At 40.7% G+C, this 21,288-nt stretch overlaps 1 protein-coding gene across 2 annotated transcripts; it reads right to left on the minus strand.

Annotated features, from left to right (window-relative positions):
• Nucleotides 1–1,808: 1,808 nt before the first annotated feature.
• On the minus strand, nucleotides 1,809–20,667 carry LOC111662627 (periostin). Of its 2 annotated transcripts, XM_023416546.2 has the most exons (23): nucleotides 20,427–20,667; nucleotides 19,539–19,637; nucleotides 14,542–14,606; nucleotides 14,219–14,376; nucleotides 13,953–14,117; nucleotides 13,705–13,851; nucleotides 13,407–13,548; nucleotides 11,783–11,995; nucleotides 11,543–11,677; nucleotides 11,163–11,311; nucleotides 10,575–10,711; nucleotides 9,391–9,521; nucleotides 9,068–9,198; nucleotides 7,759–7,861; nucleotides 7,603–7,670; nucleotides 7,450–7,495; nucleotides 7,326–7,361; nucleotides 5,537–5,779; nucleotides 5,400–5,438; nucleotides 3,175–3,219; nucleotides 2,840–2,926; nucleotides 2,711–2,746; nucleotides 1,809–2,431 (listed from the first exon to the last, which is right to left on the minus strand). In XM_023416546.2, the coding sequence occupies exons 1-23, from the start codon at nucleotides 20,543–20,545 to the stop codon at nucleotides 2,379–2,381; spliced, it is 2,547 nt and encodes an 848-aa protein (XP_023272314.1). In that variant the 5' UTR covers nucleotides 20,546–20,667; the 3' UTR covers nucleotides 1,809–2,378. The 2 variants fall into 2 exon arrangements, with proteins under 2 accessions (XP_023272314.1, XP_023272315.1); XM_023416547.2 differs by lacking the exon at nucleotides 3,175–3,219.
• Nucleotides 20,668–21,288: the final 621 nt, after the last annotated feature.

The following is a 21,288-nucleotide window of genomic DNA, read 5'->3' on the forward strand; positions in this document are numbered from 1 at the left end:
GAAATCAGCCATAAAAACTCCATCTGAGCAGTTTTATGTGGCCAGTTAAATCACCAACCATGTGAAGTGTGAGGGCATGTTTTTGTTCTATTTTCCTCATCTTTGTTGACATTGAGCTGACAAGACGGGCAAGGCACAGTAAACCTTTGGCACTTGCATCAGTGATGAAGTATTAAAGATAAAAATTTGTCAACCATTACATTGCATTACATATCTTTAGTGTGGCTCAGTGGAGAAAATAACATGGATGGTTTGTCGTTCATATCTATATCATTACTGATTTTATTTTTACCGATACTAAACAACTACCATGACTACAATCAGTAATAATAAATGTATTGACAGTAAAAGCATCATTATATTATGTTATATATCACGATAGCAAGGGATGAATTAAGACTGAATTAAGCCAGAATTTAATCCTAGCTATTAACTCCAAATAACTAACCTGCCAAGACAATATCAACATATTCTAAGTAGTTAATAATCTTTGCGTTGACTGTTTCCTGTGCCGCTGCTGTGATCTGCAGTTTTACAAAGAAGTGAAAATATTTCTGACATTTATCAGAAGTTGGGTCCAGTGTCATTGTCAAGAATAATTATCCACATCATTTCAAGCTGTTGGTGCAGGAGTGCAGCGCCATCACAAGTGTGTGTGTGTGTGTGTGCACGCAGATGAAAAAATGCTTAGACTCTGAGCCTCCATATCCCCGTGCTGCATGAGAACAGCTAATAAGCTAACATTTACTGTCATGTCCTCTTTTCGTCACCTTGTTATCTGCACTTTGTGACGTTTAGCCAGAGGCCCTTGTGCAAACTTCAACTCCCCTCTACCCCTGGATCATTTTAATGATGTTGCGAAAGAGCTACATCAACATAGAGCACTGTTTCATCATCTCTAGTGCTGTCCCATGTTAATGTGCTTATTAGGAGGGAAAAATATATTAAAGGAAAATATGAGTCCAATAGGTGCACAGTTGAGTAATATAACTGGTACAGTAAAAATATTGCATTGTGTAACCATTATGTAATTCCTCAAATCAGGCATGTTTTGTGTACTCTGTTTATGTACTTCACTAATGCAATTCTCACTTCACAGATATGCTTCCCTTTGATCAGACAAATCTGTTCAAACCATATAGCTTTCAAAATCATTTGAACACTTATCAGATGATGTTCATAGGTTCATACGGCAGATGAGCCATGTGAGGTACTCAAGTGGCAGTCAAAAGCCAATGAGAGATTGTATGAAATGTGTAGGTACTCAAAGTGTAAACTGACAAGTGTAAATTGTCAGGACACACGCTTGTGTTGTAAATAAATGTTAATATAGAGAAGGTGTGTTTGTTTAATAGAGAAAATCTGCATCTAAAGAAGGGCAGAATCGAGGCTACAGTGAGTTGCTATCAGAAAGAGACGAGGTGGGGCAGGGCTAGCTGGTTAGCGTGCTAACTTCAGTAGAAGAAAAGGCGTGACAGAGAAAAGAGTTAACATTAGTTTTGCTTTTCACCGCTGGAGACAGCTAATAGTGAGTAAAGGAATAAAGTTTGATGCTGAACTCGTCTACTAGACTGGTAAGTAAACAGCTGCTAATGCTAACGCTGGCTATGTAACACTAGCAAAACTTACATAGCTTCTTTAATGTAGCCACCATATCAATGGCTTTAACCTGGAGAGGAAACATTACTGGAATGAGGATTAGCTAAAAAAAAAAGAAAGGAAATGAGTTTCTGAGATAAGATTAAACACGTTTGGTTTTTTGGAGTAAAAACAGTCACGGAAGCTGTAAAGAATGACTGAAAACTGTATAAAAATTCATGTTTTTTTAATTACCATGTGATAATTTACAGAGGTACAGTACAGCATCTAATGGCAGCAAAACACTGTTTGACACTCTTTCATTTGTCATAGTCATTAAAATGCATCCACTGTACAGAATGCGAGCACCATAAAAAGCATACAAAAATCTTCCCAAGCCAAGTTTTACAAAGCAACATGATTTTTTAAAAAGCAAACTTTTTTAAAAAATCTCTGTGGTAGAATATATCTCACCTTACACACCATCTACCCCGTGGCAAAAAATTCCCCATGCACACTTACATTACTTACATGAAGGGTATTCTAATGTCATTGCACTGCTATTACACATCATGCCTATCACATACAGTATGGTCCAGATGGAATAGTAAACAATCATTTGTATTGATGGTTTGAATGAAGCTAGATTGGTTGGATCTCTCATTGTTGGTCCACAGTTTTTTCAAACCTCCAGCACTCGACCAGGAGCGCTGGAGATGCATTCAGTCTCTGCGGTGAGCCCGAAGGTGTTTTTTTTTTTTTGTTTGTTTTTTTTATGTTTTTTTTTATCTCTGCTGGATTCACTCCCTTGGCTTGTGGTGACGCCTGACCAGTCTTGCTCTCCTCACTCCAGCTGTAAAAGAGGAGACAGAGTTAAAGGAGGGAATCAGAGGTGTGAATGAAAACAAAAGACTAAAGAAAACACGTCAAGGAGGAAGGAGGAAGACACGTGTGAAGAATAGGTGGAAGAACTGAAAAGGTAGATAATGGAAAGGAAAGAAAATCATAATAGCGAAAGGAAAATCCAACAATGACAACTGCATATTTTCCAGCAGTGATCATGTGGTTTTTGGCAAGCTCTTTTTGTCTGATCCAACTTCAGTGTTGATGAATCAACTACCTGTTCTCTTACCTGCAACTCTCCTGGTGGCTAAGCCTCTACCTCCCTCTGTGAAATGACGAAGAAGACACAGTCAGTCACATCCATTTGGACCCACACATGCAAGAACAACACAAAATCTTTGCAGTTATGAGTATTCACCTTTAATGATTTTGGTAATTCTCTCTGATTCCGCATCAATCAGATTTGGGTTGCCGTGGATGGTTGTGATTTTAGAAAAGTCTGGGCCTGAGCGTTTGAAACAAAACTGTTAGTTCCAAAATGCAGAACATTTTACACACTGTCACATTGAAAATCATGTATGGAGATACAGTTTTAAAAATGTATCATATTCTCTTTCCCACCTTGAAATAACCACTTAATCTGGCAAATGATGCAAAAAAGATTTGTAACACAAGATTAATTCAAGGAGGAAAGAACACAAACATTTGAAGCAACCTGTTTGGTAATGAAGTGTTCATGTAAGGGCACCCTACCCTCAATGATATAAGGCTCGTTCGCCGTGGTGTATCTGGCTCCACCTTCAGACCGGCAGCGGAGAAGGGTGTTGAAAGTCATGTAACGACTTAGCAACTGTACTGACTGACAGACCAACAGACTGACAGGTACATACACCCCAAAAAAAAAAAACACCTCCTCCGCTCACCTCAAGCACAGATATCCAGTATTTATGAACACACACATACACACACACAAACTGGCACACAAATGCACAGGGCGCAATGTGCAGGTGTGCAGGGAGGGTGTTCAGCTCAACAAAGGAGAGCAAATTCTTTTACTTAGCCCACAGACTAAGCTGCAACACAACAGAGACGCAGCTGTAGGTGAAAGTAGCTTAAAGCTCCCTGCCCATGTACCCACACAAGCCAATGGCATTTTGGAGTTGGGCACCCCAAAATGGCATGTCATAATTTGCACACTGCTCACACATATGCATCACAGCTACAGTGAGTATATGCAGAGTATGGATAATGATGGGATTCCTGCCTGAGAGGCAAGAACATTGACAGAGAGATGAAATCAGGATGGATAAGTGATGAGATGGACAGACATCCAAATCATGGTGCACCATAGGCAGTAGAAGAACATGTACATGCTTTATCTTTCTGCGTGTGCCTAACCACGAGAAGGGCTGTAAAAATCAACCTCCTTCCTCTGTCACATCATTACTGAGCCTATATAAACATCATAAAGCAGAATGAGCTTGTGATGTTTTGACTGGTGGCTGGCCAAAGCTTGTCAGAGTGTAATATACAGACCAAACAAACAGAGTGTTCTCTGTGTAAAACACATCCGACTGACCATTATGACACCAAGTTATTATAGATGACTTGTGATTCTCCCCCAACAGGATGCGACATAACTGCTCCAGCTATTAAACGTTCATCGGCACCATTATCTGGCTCTGGCCTACTTCATGAACCTGACTGTCATGAAAATATAGGCGACATAACATGGAGTGAACTGTGTGTTTGTGTGACACACAAAGTGTTAAAGATGAACAGTTTTTCTGCGGGATGATTTAAAACAGTGGAAGTTACACTCTCATTCTCTGTGTCTTATTGTGCTCTTAACTTGTGAACCATTAGATTTGATTTGGTTGGACCAGTCACGAAATTCAGACTAATGAAGTTCGGTTTCAGTAAATCTGACTTTGTTTATCTTCACAAGCTGCAGCAATTTATTTTTGGTTTTTGTGGGTTGGTAATGCAACTACTGCATATAAGAGGTTTTAAGACATTTTTACTGACTTTAGCAACTAACTAATTATTAAACTTCACTACGGAAAAGTCGAACCACTCTGATGTGTTGTTTTGTCATGTCAGAAATAATGAAGAAGCTATTTTGTTTTGAGCCAGTTCTGAATACTGATCAAGAGTTTCAATAACCGAAAAGACAGACACTCTGGCTGGCACATAGCCAGCTACAGCTGAGCAGGATGTGAACCATCTGGGGGTTTTTTGTGTGTTTTGTTTTGTCTTTGAACCACCAGTGACAAGCCAAATAAGCTAGCCTCAAAGATGTTAAAAATACCTGGAAACCAATTAATACAACCCATCATGATGCTAGTGCTAATTCCTGGGTAACATGGGTAGCATAGCTTAATGTAGATGTAAATTGTAGCTACAAGAGCTATCTCTCATTTTATATTTTCATCACATTTGCCACACTACAAAAAAGCAGGAATTGGTGAGTTATTGTGTTTTGTAATGGTACACAAAATTCAGTCCTTATTTTGTGAGAATCATATGCCAGTTTTAACAAGATACTTAAGCAAGATACATGCTAAGTATTTTGCTAAATTTGCCTTTTGACAAGTGGAAATGAAATCGTGACTCCACTTTTGGCAATAGCAGGATAGAGCGTAACCGAAGCCAGTTTGAATAATGGTTTTGATTAACAAATACATTGATTTACATCCACAAAAATGTTCCTGTGAGGCTAAAATGGTGCCCACCATGAAAACGATGTGTCTGATAACTTAACTGATGATCACCATGGAAACATAATGTGAAATGAAATTCACATTACAGATGATGATGCTCAGTTAACTGGATGCATTTGTTAACAGAGCTGTTAGAAGAAGCATGAAACTACTACTACTACTACTACTACTACTACTACTACTACTACTACTACTACTACTTAGATCTAGTCTATCATGCTCCTCATGGCAGGAAACGTGTTCAGAGAAACTGACCTGTAATTCTCTTTCCATCTGCATCAAACTCTCCTTGTCCTGCATTGAATAAAAGGAGTTGTGTCAAAGCCTTTGTCAAGTCAAAATTTCATCATCTAACTTTTCATTTGCACTCAAAATCTGAATGATGACCTTACCCTCGATAACTCTCGTAACCTTGGTAATGATAGGATCCCCCTCGACGACCCTGGTTACTTTTGTGACGGAAGGCTCCCCCGCCCCGATGAACCTGGTTACCTTGGTGATCACCGGCTCCCCCTCAACAACCACCTCAGTGACTCTTGGTTCTGTTTCCATGACCCTTGTTACCTTGATGGATGGCTCCTCCTTGACAGATGATGATCCTTCAATGACTCTGATCACCTTTGTTACTTCAGGGACTGTAGCAGGGAGTAAGGAGAGGGAGAGGTGCCATGGTGAAATTATCCTTAAAACACCCACATAACCTCTGCTATGAGTGAAGGGGCCGGCTGGAGGTACAGTATGTAAAGTCATCAAAGCATGTAGAACAAACGGAGGGGGATATTAGATTGCATCACTGAATACACTCCATGGACCAATGATTGATTGATTGGTTGATTTTGAATCAGTGCATTACAATCTGTTGGACATTTTCATAATTCATACAACATTTACAATTTCTGGTGTTTAAATAATCTTGACTTCTGGATGGAAAATTATACTAAAAGAGAAAATGTGATATGTAAATTTTTTTTCTGAGCAGGATTTGAACCCAGTCAGTAAATTCCCATCTGGGAATCGATATCTCTATAAAATCTTACAAATCCTTTTTTTTTGTATTCAGCTTCAACACAAACTTCAGCCAGGAACATTCTTTTGCTTCTTTTATATTTTCTGCTCCCGAGTGATGATTTTTTTCTTTTGTGGGACATTATTTTTATGAGCCATAAAGAGATGAAAGCCGACAGATGTGTGTTTCTATCAGAGGGCTAATCTTTCCCTTGATACGTGGCCTGGCCCCGTAACCGGTAACTACAGCCAGTTTGTCTTTCAAAGTAATTAAGAGATTATGATAAATTTATACTTAAAACTGTGGTGTGCTTTGCTTTGAGAGAATATACTACTACAAAGATATACATGATTCGGGTGATAAACCATTCCACCTATTATCTATCCGTAAAGATAATTGGTGAGACAGACATGTACAGGTTTCATTTCTTTTTAAAGTCCTGTAGTAGTAATTTGCTTTACCATGATGAACCACTCTTCCTCTTCAGGACAGTTAACTCATCAGTCACATTCCAGGAGCCATAATGCAATCTGATATCAGATGGTATCACAACACAGCTTCTGAACTTTTATAACCTCTAGCATTATGCCAAATGTAGTAGTATAAAATAGTCATAATGGATTAATTATTTCCATAAAATTATAGCATAAAATTGCATCCCCTAAAAATGTAATATCCTAGTGATCCAGACCTTCAGCAGCTCTGTAGTCCATGTAATCTGCTTAATCACTTTGAAGAGTCAGACTTAAGCTCTCCTATGTTATCTAATACGTCGAGGCATGCTCCCATCTCTGTGGAAGCGCACTGGATGAAGCCCAACTGAGTGAAGAGCATCCAAGAGTCCTCTGTGGTCTCTGACCCTATTTTCCTTTGACAGCATAATTACCTCATCTCTAAAGGAGCTGATTAAACATGCCAAGAGCTTCAAGTGGACTTAAAAGTAATAGTGAGAGTGGGTAATCAGAGGAACAAAGAAGAGGGAGGATGCCTGAATGGAGCAATGATATGTATGTAATATGCAGGTGGCTGCAGATTGGATTTCACTTCAGAGCAGAGTCTCATTTTTAAGCAAAGGTTAGTTTTAAAGGCAGTCATGCTGTTTTATAATCACCACTGATGATAAATCAATTCTCTGACCAAAACTAATTCAAAACTTTCAATGATAGTGGTCTTACCTGTCTCAACATAATGAGTAGTTGTGATGGTCCTCTCTGTGAAGAAAAAAAAAGAGTTTTAAGTTGTTGCAGATGCAGTAATGTTGGCAAGTCACACAGCGATATTGGCACTGAGGAAACTTACTGATGAAAGTGAGCGGGATCTCGGTGTAAGAAAATCCGGATTCAAACTAAAGAACAAAAAGCATAACAGATTGGAAGGTATGAGGCAAAAGATACTCAAGGTAGAAAATGTGAGCTGTGCATATTCATACATCTGTGTTTTCTCTTTCTCTACCTTTATCTGGATGTACTTAATCAGCTTCCTCAGGAGGACCAGGAGGTCCTGGCGGCCCACAGGGAGATCTGTAAGTAATCAAAACAACATATTATAATGCATCCAGGCACAGAGTGCACATTGCAAGAATATTTGGTAATGTAATGCGGTTTTCACCTGCAGGATAAAGCACATTCTTCACTATGTGGATCACACCATTTGTTGCCATCAGGTCACTGTCTGGAACGTCCACAGAGTTGACGTGAATAGAGTTGTTCACCTGGGAAAAACCGAAAACACACTGAATGCATATATATTTTCAATGGTATCAATAAGGCAGAGTCTTATTTTGAAAGTTATATCAACATCTGCCTTAAAAACTTACTGCACTGAGAAGGTTATTGTCATTTTTATACTCCCCAAGACATTGAAATTTACACTTTTTTGAAATGGTTTGATGTGAGAGATTTTAAGGGCCGATGAAACGTAATAGAAATCCCAGGCAGTGTGCTTCATTGTTGGAAGTGAGATCTGGGAGTCCCATTTCTGATTAATTTCCTGCAATTTAACGGCCTCCACAGATGTGACTGAAGGTGGACATGCTGAGTAAGTAAGGGATAGGTTTCACGTCTCCTCTGCCTCCTCTCTCTCCCTCTCACCCACCCAGTCGAGCCACATCTCTTCCAGTTTTTAAAAACCTAATGACACATTACCACAAATCACTGTTCCTCTTTTTGTCTTAACTGATTGAAGCCTGAGTAATGTGCGTTCTTATCATTAGTGCATTAACCCAAACAAGCTTTCCTGTATCAATTAAGGAAGTCCTGTAGGCCTGATATGAGACCGTGGCTGAACCTGATATCACGATAAGAAACTGAGTGAGGGCAAAATTGAGGTAATGGGTGAAATTATGACAAAATCAACAAGAAGACTGAGATAGAAAAAGAAAGTAAGAGAAAATGGCAGGTGGGAGTGGTGGGTGAATACCAAGAGTGGGTGTTGACGGAAATGACAGGAAGCCAGATTTTATTACTTTTGGTTGTTCTCCAGAGACATCCAGCTTTGAAGTAATGGATTAGTATCGGCTCTTTGATGCTATTGCTTAAATGAGAATGTGGAGAAAAATTGTGTTAAAGTCTCATGATGGAGTCTGGTGAAAAATGGAAACAGAGAAAAGGTGAAAAATATGTGATTATGTCTGGCCTTTTAAAACTTGATTACATTATACAAACATAATCTTAAAGGAAGGATCAACCCTTAGATAATGTCTCATCTGCTTCTTCTTCACATGGCAATTTGATTTAAGTGGGCAGGAATCTAGCTAGTTTGTGGGGTATAATCATGGTTGCACATCTCACTCAGAATGCAACAATGAATTTCATGTCACCATGTGATTATACAGTGACTGTGCAAAATGTAGAAAGAAAGTTTCTCTTTGATTCTAAGGACACACATACACACACAAATGATTTCTGATTGTACATACAGATATAACTTGCAGGTTTTTGCCCTGGAGAGTTTTGAGCAGATTGGTAACTCCTCCTTCTAATCCTCCATTGATGAAGACGCCATTACTGAAGTGGTACAGCAGAATGGTTCTCAAAGTGTTCGTATCGCCTGTAAACAACAACACAAGGCAAACGGTTGGCATACAATGATTTACATACTGTGCAGGAGAGCTAGCACATATTTCTCTCGTCATCCCTGAGTTATAGAAGTTTATATCAGCACATACCAGCTTGACAGAATTCCCCAATTTTAAAAGGGAGGTGCATGAAAGGAAGTTTTCATTTTCAGTAAAGCACTTACTTCTGAGCAGAGCTAAGTCCTCTCTAGAGAGGTCATCGAAGGCATTGTCGGTTGGCGCAAAGATGGTGTAGGAGCCTTCCTGCTTCAGCATATCAGTCAGACCTGCAGTCTCCATCAGTGACAGGAAAATCCTACATTTATTCAAATGAAGTAAAAAAAAGAAAGAAAAGGAAAGTCATCAATTCATGCAATATACATACAGCACTGTAGGAGTGATATGAAGCCAAAACCTCAGCTTGAAATCTTATACTTTTTGGTTCATGGAAACAATGTTGATGCTGATGTTGGGTTAGGGTTAGGGTTAGAGTTAGGTTAGGATTGCAAAGTGATGAGAACAGATTTCATGTCACATTTGGATCAAAAACTGGTCATGTGTTGCTCATTTTAGACAGGAGGATTATTGTTTTGGCAACATGATGAGGAGTTGATTTTGGGATTTGTGTGAGATTTGTGTGCTTGTGTGGTCCCACTTGTTCATACATCTGCTTCCTCTGTTATTCATCATCAGCCTGTACTGGTGCCAGTATTTGTCACAGAGCCAGAAAATATCAAATTTGTATGGTAAGGCATTGCCACTAATGTTTGGTCATTGTATTGTGAAGACGGTAATGTTCTCCTTATGCTATAACTTAATTTGTGAGCACAATGTGGAAAATTATTTAATAATCTCCAGTAAGATAATGATGCAAAAACAAAGTATTAAATCACCTTAAAGTGAGATTATGCAACTTTTACCCAATAGCAGCTACTGTGGCTAGAAGTTGCTACTACAGGATAATGGCACACTGAATTTCCCTTCATTACCCAAGATTCTCTTTGTCATTTGCTTTAAAGACACCAATCATCATCTCACTGTGAGTAACATCGAAATGTCAGTAAACCAACTCAGTAATGTCAGATACAAAGCAACGGCTAATGTCTGGTAACATTAGCTAACATGAGCTACTGGTCATACCAGACCAACTACAGCTGTAGCTGCAAAATGCCTGAGTGTGTTGGATTGATTAACATTGTGTTTTAGTTCTTATGAGTTTGACAATTGTAAGAGGAAGATGCTGTTATTTATTTCAGTTTCAAAGTCAGGAAAGCAAGTAAATTAAAAACAACAAATAAAAAATTATTAACAACTTTCTGAATAATAATTAATATTAAAAAAAATACATAAAATAAGATGCAGTTCTTACTTGAACCGTCCGTCAGCAATTAGGAGCTCATACATAGTTTTCTCAGCTGGTTTGATGAGGGACCTCATAAGATGGAGGGCCCCATTGCTTCCCTCCTTAGTGCCGCGCACCATACATGCGTTTTCTATGCACACAGCCTAACAAAAAATTCAGAGAATAGAGTTAGAGATCTAAAAGTCACTGTACAAATCTGGTAAGTATTTGGCTATAGGGGAGAGGTGCTGTCACACTGTCCTGTTTGCAATCAATCAATGCAATACATTTCTGAGAGGAAATTAAACCCAGCTGACTCCAATGTCTGAACCACCAGAGCAGAAACACACTTCAATCGCCAAGAGCTGGGCTAATTGGCTATTTTATTGTTATTTGTTTATAGTTGAAAGACAGCAAAATCATGTTAACACTTAGTAAGGGGCCCGGTAATGGCTTTCAGACCTCAAATATGGTAGCCAACTCTCCAATATCTTTCCATCACCTCTTATTTACCTTTTTTTCCCTCTGTTCTTTATTGAGTGTGTTCAACGCTCTGATGTAACTAACACACACACACACACACACACACACACATATACACAGAAGAGTTCTCACAGTGCGGTAAATGAAGACTCTGAGCAGTTTGCCAGCCAGTGTTTCCAGGAGCTGTCCATTGTAGAGCTCACTCAGTGTAACTTTCAGCTTCAAGATGTGGTTTTCCAAAATGATTCTCAGCAGGTTCTGGTCTGTTGACATCACCTCATCTGACAAACGCAGAGACAAGGTACAGATTTAACACGACACGTGTAATATGAGATGTCACTTCTGATGAATTATCTCATTATTTCTCCCATGTGCTCCTTAAAACGTGTCAAAAGTAGTGGAAATGTACGGAATAACTTCTTATATTTCTGAAGGACAAAATGTGACTTTTCTGTAGCTTATAAACTGTGTCACTTTGCTGTCCATAAAAACTTGTTTGGAGATCAACTCACTGGTGAAGGCAGTGTTGACAGGAGCAAGAAGTGTGTACTCTGTCTGTGGGCCCAGGGCAGCAGCTAAGCCCAGTTCAGACACCATGTCATTGAAGGTGCTCTGGGAGTCTCCCATCAGCTCCATCACTTCCTTGGCTGATATGAATAACACAAACATGACACATTGGTGAACACAGAAAAAAATGACATCTCAGTATTTGCCAAGGGCGAATTTGGAATGTAATTCACAATGTGTTTTACCTGCGTCAGGGACGAGCACCTGGTCGATGAGGTGGACGACGCCATTGGTGGCGACGATGTCCTTCTTCAACACCATCTTGATGCCGTTGACTGTCAGGCTGTCACCATCACAGCCGATCTCTATAGTGCTGCCCTCTGCTGTCTCATACACTGATCCTGCCATGATTGCTTCTGAACAATGGACACTGGTCAGCAGATGGTAGTTCACCAGGGCTGATTGGATAAAGACAGCAAAGTCGGTGGAAGAGTGTGAGAGACAGAGTTTTAGAATTAAAAAGAGTAGCTGATCAGATTACACACTTTTATAAACTTTGAGGGTTGCCTGTAGTTATTTTTGTAATCTGGCTACGCACTCCAAGGTTTACATTTGTGCTCATTATTCAACACACATGCACACGGACATGTGGAAATATTTTGGCAATCCTGTCAACATTTGGATATGGGATTACACCTCCGACTGAGTCCAACTGTCAAACTGAGCAAGCAAAACTGGCCTGCAAAAGCACTCCAGTTACAACATGGAGAACCCTTCCAAACCCACAAAAATTCAAATGCAATCAGTGTCGCGCTGCAGGCCAAATTACTCTGTGGCCCAAACCTTCCCTTGTAGGAACAAGGCACAAGGCTCCATACCATCTTTACTTTGGTGGCTATTCTATCACGGTTGGTCAGCAAAGCCTGTTTGCCAAACGTCTGAGAATGTATCTGAGGTTATCTTGTGGTCCCCACTGAGGACACCGCAAACTGATTTCATGTTAATAGACATTCCTGGCTGGCCATTGACTCAGCAAATAAGCAGATAATCTGCCACTCTGGAGACATGAGCTTTCTGCTTACATTGTATGGTATGTGGACTTGAGTGGGTGTCTACCTCTTTATTCCTGAGATTGGCATGTAAGAGAGGTATGTGATACGAAAGGAATTTACAGTATGGGTTTGAAAGATGATTTCAAGGTTTTAAGTTCACCACATTCACCCGTAGTGGCTCTGCGAGGCTGTAGTTAGACACAATGGTGCTTTGAGTTGAATGCAAAAGTAAGCATACGAACATGTTCACAATGACAATGCTAACATGTTGATGGTATGATGTCTACCATGCTCACCAGTTCATCCAGGAGGGGGCATGAATGCCTGCAACAAATCTTTGTGGCAATCCATCCAATACTTGTTGAAACATTTTACTAAAAACCAAAAGTGTCAATCTAACATTGGTGTTAAGACTAAAGTCATGAGCCCCTAGAAACACATTAGGCTACATCATCTGGGAACCACAAATGTCTGCACAAAGGTTTAGACCAATCCATTCTATTTCACTAGATAAAAACTTTGATTCTCTGGTGGTACAAGACGAGGCAGGGGTTCAGCAAAGTTGGCTGGATTCATACTCTGGGGACCATGAATCTCTGAACAAAATTCCATGGCAATCAATCCAACAGTTGTTGAGATATTTCAGTCTGGACCAAAGTGCTGGACTGACCTTCCAACTGACTGACATTGCCATCCCTTGAACAGCCAGCATTGCTAAAAATATTCAAATGCTCTTAACCTTTTCACGCCAAATCAACCAAAGGAATGGTATGCTAGTAGCTTATAACATCATTAGTGTATCTCATGTCCAATATACCTGCAATAATAGCCTTGTCCTTCATGATACGCTCCAGGTAGCCTGGGTTCAACTTGTCAAAGGCTTCATTGGTGGGAGCAAACAGAGTGAAGTGGCCAGGCTGGTCCAGCTTGTCCATCATACCAGAAGCCAACGCCGCAGTCTGGGAAACAAGACAGGACAGTGTGTCTCACATAATTGGAGCAAACCTTTTACTTCTGATATTATTTTTTGACCCTTTACACTCCAGTTCCATTAGTCAAATGTGCTGTTGGCTTTGAAACCCGGTGTGTTTTGAGTGCTGTGCATTTTTATTTACATTGAAGGTGGAGAGTTCGTCGTTGACATCCAAGATTTCCTTGATGGTGTTGCCCACAGAGCTGATGACCCTATCAACCACATGCACCACTCCGTTTGTGGCCACCTGGTTACCATGGATGATCCTGGCACAGTTCACTGTCACAACCTTCACAGAGAAGAGCATTTCATAATAAGCCAAAATAATCAATGGGGTTAGAAGTCATTACAGACAGTTACATGCATGTTTTACACTGTGGATAAACTGACCCCATTTGGGTAGTGGTTGATGTAGAGCCCAAGGTCATTGTACATGGAAGTTTCAGTCATGCCGTTCCTCATGTCTTTGGTGAGAATACGGCGGTTCACCATGTGAAAGTGAAGAGAGTTGTACAGCTCGATGTTCACGTTGTTTTCCAGTGCAGACCGTATAGTCTGGGGGAAAGCACAACTTTAGTTAAAGGGAACTAACTGTGTGAGTGTGTGTATTTATTTATGTTCCTCTAAAAATGTTTGAATCCTCCCATTCTACTCACAGGGTCAAGCGCATCCCAGGCGTCGTTGCTGGGTGCAAACATGGTGAAGGAGCCTTTCCCTTCAATTTCCTCTCTCAGCTTGGACATGTCTGCATATTGCTGTGTGGTCGTAGCCTTTACAAGCCCCAGTGTACCATACACGTGGTCAATGGGAGCCACTAGAAGGGGAAGCAGAGGGATTGTTCATGGTCAGAAAAGTGGCTAGTGTAGAGGAACAATCAACTGAAAATTTTGACTTGACTTTGAATTAACTCGTATGTGGGACAGTTGCTACTGAAATAATATTATTGGAAAACATTGGGCCTGTGGTTTGAGCCACCTACCTGCAGGGCATCCTACCATGCCCTCCAGCTGCATGTATCCCGGACAGCACTCATATATGACTTCGCTGCCAAAAAAACAAACAAACAAAAACCCAAAAAAACATACATATTAGACCTGTGAGTAACTCAGTCAATTAGCTGATCATGAAAAACATTGATTCATTTTATCCAGGGACAAAATGTAAGAAAGAATGACTTCTACAGCCCGAGAGCAGTACAGGTCATTATAATGATCCACTGTTTTTGCAACAGCAAAAAGAAAAACAAAAGAGAGCAAGATGTAATATAAATGTAATGCATGTTGAGAAACAAAGAACTAAACAGAACTGACAGCTGAGAGGAAAAAAAGAAAAAACCTCTGGGGCTGTGATGGAGAGAATGACGAGGGCTTGGATTGAGAGACATGTGAAACGGGAGAGCAAGGCTGAACAAGGAGCAGGTCTTACTCACCAAAATACAAATCCATACTTGGGCAAAGTACATTTGAAAGCTAGAGCAGAAGAAGTGAGGGTGTAAGAAAACATCCAAAAAGGCAAGTAAGTCAGGGAGAATAATAATTTTAAAAAAAGACAAGAAAAACACCATCAATATGAAAGTGGTTCATAAACTGGCAGAGGGCGCACAAGTCCCAGCAGGCCAATCACAGAAAGAAAGAATGACTAGCTCAAGACACTTGCCTCAAGTGAACCAGCCAACATCATTTCCAATATCTCATGCGCCAGCAATAAACCCAGCAAACAAAAAGAAAAATGTATGTAATTCATGTAGCAGCAACAGGATCAAAACAAACCCCTGAGAAGGGAAGAAGAATATTCATAACACTGACAAGCTGTGCATTACCAATATCAAACAAACTAAGAGATCAGGGAGCAAGCCTCTAGCTCCACAGCTCCAAATGATTTTATGCGCTCTTCAAAATTATTGTTGAATAAAATATGTGAAGACGTACTTCTGTGGGCTGTCACATTAGTAGAGCTTAACAGCACAGTTACATAGTCTATAAATTTTATGGAAACTCGCAGCCATCACATTTCTGAGATAAGCTGGGATTTACAGTATAAACTTTATATTCATCTAGATACTGTAAGTATGTCAACATGAAAACCAGACAGGGGCGTCTGCTGCCCTCCTGCACTTTCTCTTGGCCATTAATCTAATTCCCAAGAAACTTTCCAAGAAAAACAACATCTTAATATACAGTCAACATCTTGTATCCATTTAAAAGATTTGGATTTCGAGGCTGGAAGGAGCAGCTTATATGAAAATTAGTAAAAACAGAGCTCAAAGGAGTAGAAACATCCTGGCAGGAAGCTGAGAGGACCTGCTAACACTAAGCACACCAAGGGAGCTGCACAGTCGACCCTCGTCAATCAGCCATAAGCTTTACAGGAAACTGAGTTTCACTGTGCTGCTGTGTTGTGAATGACAGGTTAGGATGTGAGAGGACTGACACTGTGAACCACAAGTCAATATTCCATAAAATTTAGGTTAAATTGAGGAATAAATTATGTTTTTAAAACAGTTCCTCATTGAAATATAACTATAAGCAGACATTTGTTTGGGACGTGTCCCAAGTTAACACACATCTTCCAAGATGCAAAAGAAAAAACAGCAGTGAGTCAATATTGGCCACTCAACAATGATCCACCAGAGAGAGAGCCTGAATGCTGGAATAAATTTAATTGGGGTTTGACCTGAAGCCCTTCATAGGTTCCAGTTGGAGCTTTCAGTGGGTTTCCTAAAGAGGTTTGCTCAGAGAGGTGTGCACGGAGCCTATTACACATCGCCTGCATTCGGGGCTAGAGTTTTAAGGTTTCCTGCTTTCTTATTTCCCATGGAAATACTGCGTTTCTATATGAACTCTGTGTTTCTTTCTCTGCAGAATTCACCTCCAAAGCAAATAACTGTTTCCTTTCCTTTCAGAAATGAACAGTAGTGACATGTTATGCAAACGCAAAACACTCCCTTCAAAGCATACAGCGCACACACACACACATTAAAGAAGAAAAAAGAAAGAAATCACTCACTTTCTCCCATCAACTCCCTAAAATGACTCACATATTTTGGCAAACCTCTCTAATCCACTCGAACCAGTGTTTGTGTGTTTATGGAAAAATGTGTGGCGATACTAAATATTGTGACTTTGCCATGTTGCTTATAGAACAATCATTCTATGTGTTGACACTAATTGATATAATGTAAAACACATAAATATCCGTGCACAGCTGGCTGTCAGGAAGGCATGAAGTCATTGCTCTCCCAGCTGCAGCTCTGACAGGGTAATGGATGCAGTATAGACCAGAGACAGAGCTGGCCAATGCGCTGCAACCAGGGGCCTCTGGCAGTGTCACCGCATGAACCAGCTCAATGTGGCTTCCAGATGAGCAGATGTGCAAACACAGGGCATGAGTGCACAAAAACAAATACCGCACACTTGTCTGGCATCAGATTAAAAAAAATGACTGTTTTCCTGTTATGTAACCAACAAGCATGAGTCTCTCTTGTGTCCTCATCAAGTGGCCAATGGCTTCCTGAACACTGTGCCAACATTTTTTCTATTTTATACACGACTACCGACACAGACGACGCCATGCTGGGGCTTTAACACTCATCAGACCATTCTTATGGTGTTATTCTTGGAAGCCAAATTATAAGCTTGCTCCTGCTGATCGCTGCATGTTGTGTCCGTCACCTACAGCACATCACAACATGCAGGGAAATTGCTTCCACCTGAACCTCCAGCAGCTCACTTCAAGAGCTCTTTATGGAAATTAAGGCATTAACAAATCCCCACGGTGTCATTTAACTCCTAATGGGGAGATAATTAGACGAACAGTGCAGGTTGAATACACATCCGCATAATTTATCCTCTGTTAAACTAGTGGTTTCTAAGAGATCGGGTCCAGGTATTACTTCAAAAATGCTGCACTCTCAGAGCTTGTTGAAACACCAGCTTGTTCATACACCACAGCGCAGCGACCAAACAGCCGCGCTGTAGACTCCAACACCCTTCCCTAATCTCTCATCAACACCAAATCCAGCGCAGACATAACCACAGCTGGGTGGATTTCCTCCACCGCTGCCGAACAACGTCCCCACTCTGACCACGGGCGGAGGGGAAGCGAGACACTTTTCTGGCTTTTGCATGTGGCTTTTGTTTTGTTCTTTCACTCAGTTTAATGTGGCTCATATTTAGCGGAGTCTTTGTGTCCCTGTGCAAAATGCAAATTTGAATACACAGAGTATATTTGATTCATTCATGTACATGCATGCTAAGGCCGAAAAAGTGAAGTGTAGATGTATGTAGAATATCTGTTTTCTTTAGAATCAGTTTATGAAGGCAGACCATTTTTTTTGTCTTTATTTCTATCACAACTTAATAAACTTCCTTAAACGTGTTTAATATGCCTTAGACTTTTTTTTAGCGTACCTAAGCAACTCAAGAAACAAAAACAATTAAATGTGTTTGGTATCCAGTGCAGAAACCCTCATTAAACTCCTTCTGTGTACCCTCATATTATGTTCTTTTATCGTAAATTGCTGGGTGGCTCCATGTAGTATTATCTTGGTGTGGTCTATCACTGTACCGTGCACTGCACTGAGTCACTCTTTTATCCATTCTCCCTCACAGCTCCTCATTTTCACGCTAATCCTGGCACAGCGGCAGGTGTTACAGCTGATTGCATGACAAAGCAAAGGTGTGTGTCTGCATGTGTCTTCTTGTATGTGCATGTGTGTGTGTGTGTGTGTGTGTGTGTGTGTGTGTGTGTGTATGATTGAGAGGATGTGAGTAAAGGGCATGCTTTTTTCTTTTTCCTATCTCCCGCTACACTTTAGTCACCTACGATGCAGAACAGCTCCAGCCGAGCCTTACACTCCATCAACACGACGGCAGCTGGACCTACTCTTCCCTAACATCCACTCTTCTGCACCTCATATCACGTAATCAAGAAAATATTAGACTGACAGAAATTGTCCTGCGGAAACCCAAAAATCTAAAACCATTCACCTAGTTCACACTTCACTCTTTAGCTGCAAATTCACATTTTTTTGGCTTGTTAAGATCTTGAAATTCAGCATGTTTACACCAGCATAACCTCATTTTTATGGTTGTTCATCAGGGAGTTCTGAAACAGCTAACAGCCCCTCACTGTGAGACACAAAACTCCACTTAAACTGCTGCTATCAAATTTATCTTAGCAGGAGCTTCTTACATCTCACTCATAGATGGACAGTTTGGCTAAAAATAAAAAAATAAAAAATCTGTGTGAGACTCACATACACACAGACACAGCATATCAAGTACCAGCCACCCCTGCCAAGACCCCAAATCTGGTGAAACCGGAGCTGCAGTATATTCTCAGTTTCCCTCAGCCGCACACGTACACTACTGTTTTTTTTTCTTAGCACCTGAAACGTGTCAAAGGGGAAGTGAGGCATCAATCACTGTTCAGCAGAGTTTGCAACATATGCAGGCCCACAATAGAAAGTGCACCAACCCGCAGGTTACACAGCATGCTCAGACTTGTAAGGGGGGGGGGGGATTCTGTGTGTAAGAGAATAAGAGTGAAATCTACTCATAAAGGGAAAAACATATGAAGGGATATTGAATGGTCCTGTCTCTTTAAAATGTAAATATTCAATCGGCATCATCGTGAAATCTGTAGCTTTTTTTTTTTTTGTGACGGTTCAGAGAGGAAAGTGAGAACAGCTGCATGTTCAGACAGCTGAGACAAACAGAGCCCGAGGGTCCACACAGCTGGGGTCAGACAGAGCTGACCTCTGCTGTTTGAACCAGAATTAAAAAAAAAAGTGACCACTTAACAGATGAGAGGTGAAATCCATCCACATGTGCAGAAAATTTGAGTACTTAATGTTTATCTGACTGATTAGAGAATTCAGAGTTACTAATGTGCGTGATGTGTGTGGAAGCAGGGAGTGGTTTTGATGCAAATGAAATAAAAACATATAATTTGATCCATTCGTGTCAGACTTACGCCTTCTTGCCACAGATGGTGCCTTTGTACCAGTTCCTACATGTGCTGAAGTACTTCTTCTTGGTCCCAGCGACCTGCTGCAGAGTGCACATGTTCGGGCTGCGAGAGGAGGGATGTGGGAGGACAAAGACAGTGGGAGGAGAGAGAGACAGGTAAGGTGAAGAGGAAAGGACGAGGAGATGAGAGGAGAGGAGGGTGTAAGTTAGAGAAAGGGTGTGAAACAGGGATGGGTGCATGCAGGTAAAGAAAGAAAATGTCATTCATACACTCTAAGGCTTATGTACCATGTTTCTTAACAATGAATACTTTCATTTGCTTTGAAGAACCAATCATTTGAAGAATAAATCTTTCACCCTTAGTTTGTCGAATCATAAAAAGTAAAAAAAAGAAAAAAGAAAAAAGATAACTTTCTCAAACATGGATGAACAAATCAAATTCAGAATCAAACAATTCAAACTGTAAATTGAGCAGATATATTTATGTAGAAGAGAGAATGAACGTGAGAGGCAATATTGAATTTTCCGTCATGGCTTGAATCAATATTTTCATCAATGTGGCTGACCTGTTTCTCAAATCATCATCTAGCACTCTATGCAGCACAAACAAGAAAATACGACATGCATTGCACTTCACGTACGTCAGCTTGTTACTAATCATGCAATTTATGCTCTTAGATCTGCTGACAAATGCAAAACACAAAATGGTCAGGATTGTTAATATCACCAGTTATCTGCTCAAAATTAAAAGTAAAAAAAAACAAAACAGAAAAAGCCAATAACTGTCACACTATTCTTTACATTTGTCATGTGACATCTCTCTCTCTCTCCCCTCTCAATGATTCCTTTCTCTCTACTTCTCCCCTTTGTCTCCCATGTCCCATCTCCTTACCCTTTACCCCTGGCCCGAATGCGACTGTGGGTCACTATCTTGTCATAAGCTGAAGAATCCACGCTCCCTAGGCAGCAGAGTGCCACCAGCACTAAGGTCACCACTAGCAGCTGATGCATCCTGGGGAGTTATGAGTCCTCTGTAACTGCAAAGGGCACAAACACACACTCCGCTTGCCTTTTAAACACAGTCACGCACACACACACAACTATGGCCCCCCCCCACAAAAAATACACAGGAGATGTGGGAGTGCATGTTGAGAGAGGGAGCTTTTATACCAACAGGTCTCCCTCTCTCTCTCTCTCTCTCTCTCTCTCTCTCTAACACACACCCGTCCCCACCCACTTTTTTTTTTTTTTACTCCCTCACTGTCTTTTCCATACCATTACGTGCTGCTCTCACCCTCACACACCCTTCTCTTTAGTCAGAATCCTCCCTCCAGCCCTGACTCAAGCACAAGCTCATTGTCTCCCCCTCCCTCACGTTGTTTCACATGATTTTCTTGCGGATTTCTTTACCACCATCACATCCCAGAGCACCAAGGACACCCTGTAACTCAAACTTTACCTTGCTCTGCACTCTGTAGTGACACTTTGTCATCCAACTGAGGATTGTCCTGTGAAAGTAGATCAGACTGCAATGTAACACTGAGGTTTTTGACTCATGTATTTTGAGATTGATGGAGGATTTCAAGAGGGGAACACACTTGGAGTCCCATCACAGCTCAAAAAGGAACATGTAAGTACACATAAAGGAATACAGAGTCACTCTATTTTACCTAAGCACACACGCACACACACACACACACACACACACACACACACACACACACACACACACACACACACACACACACAGGCAG

Source organism: Seriola lalandi, unplaced genomic scaffold (assembly GCF_002814215.2).
Source record: "Seriola lalandi dorsalis isolate HSWRI2012SDOR001 ecotype SW California unplaced genomic scaffold, Sedor1 jcf7180002054567, whole genome shotgun sequence".
Lineage (NCBI taxonomy): Eukaryota > Metazoa > Chordata > Actinopteri > Carangiformes > Carangidae > Seriola > Seriola lalandi.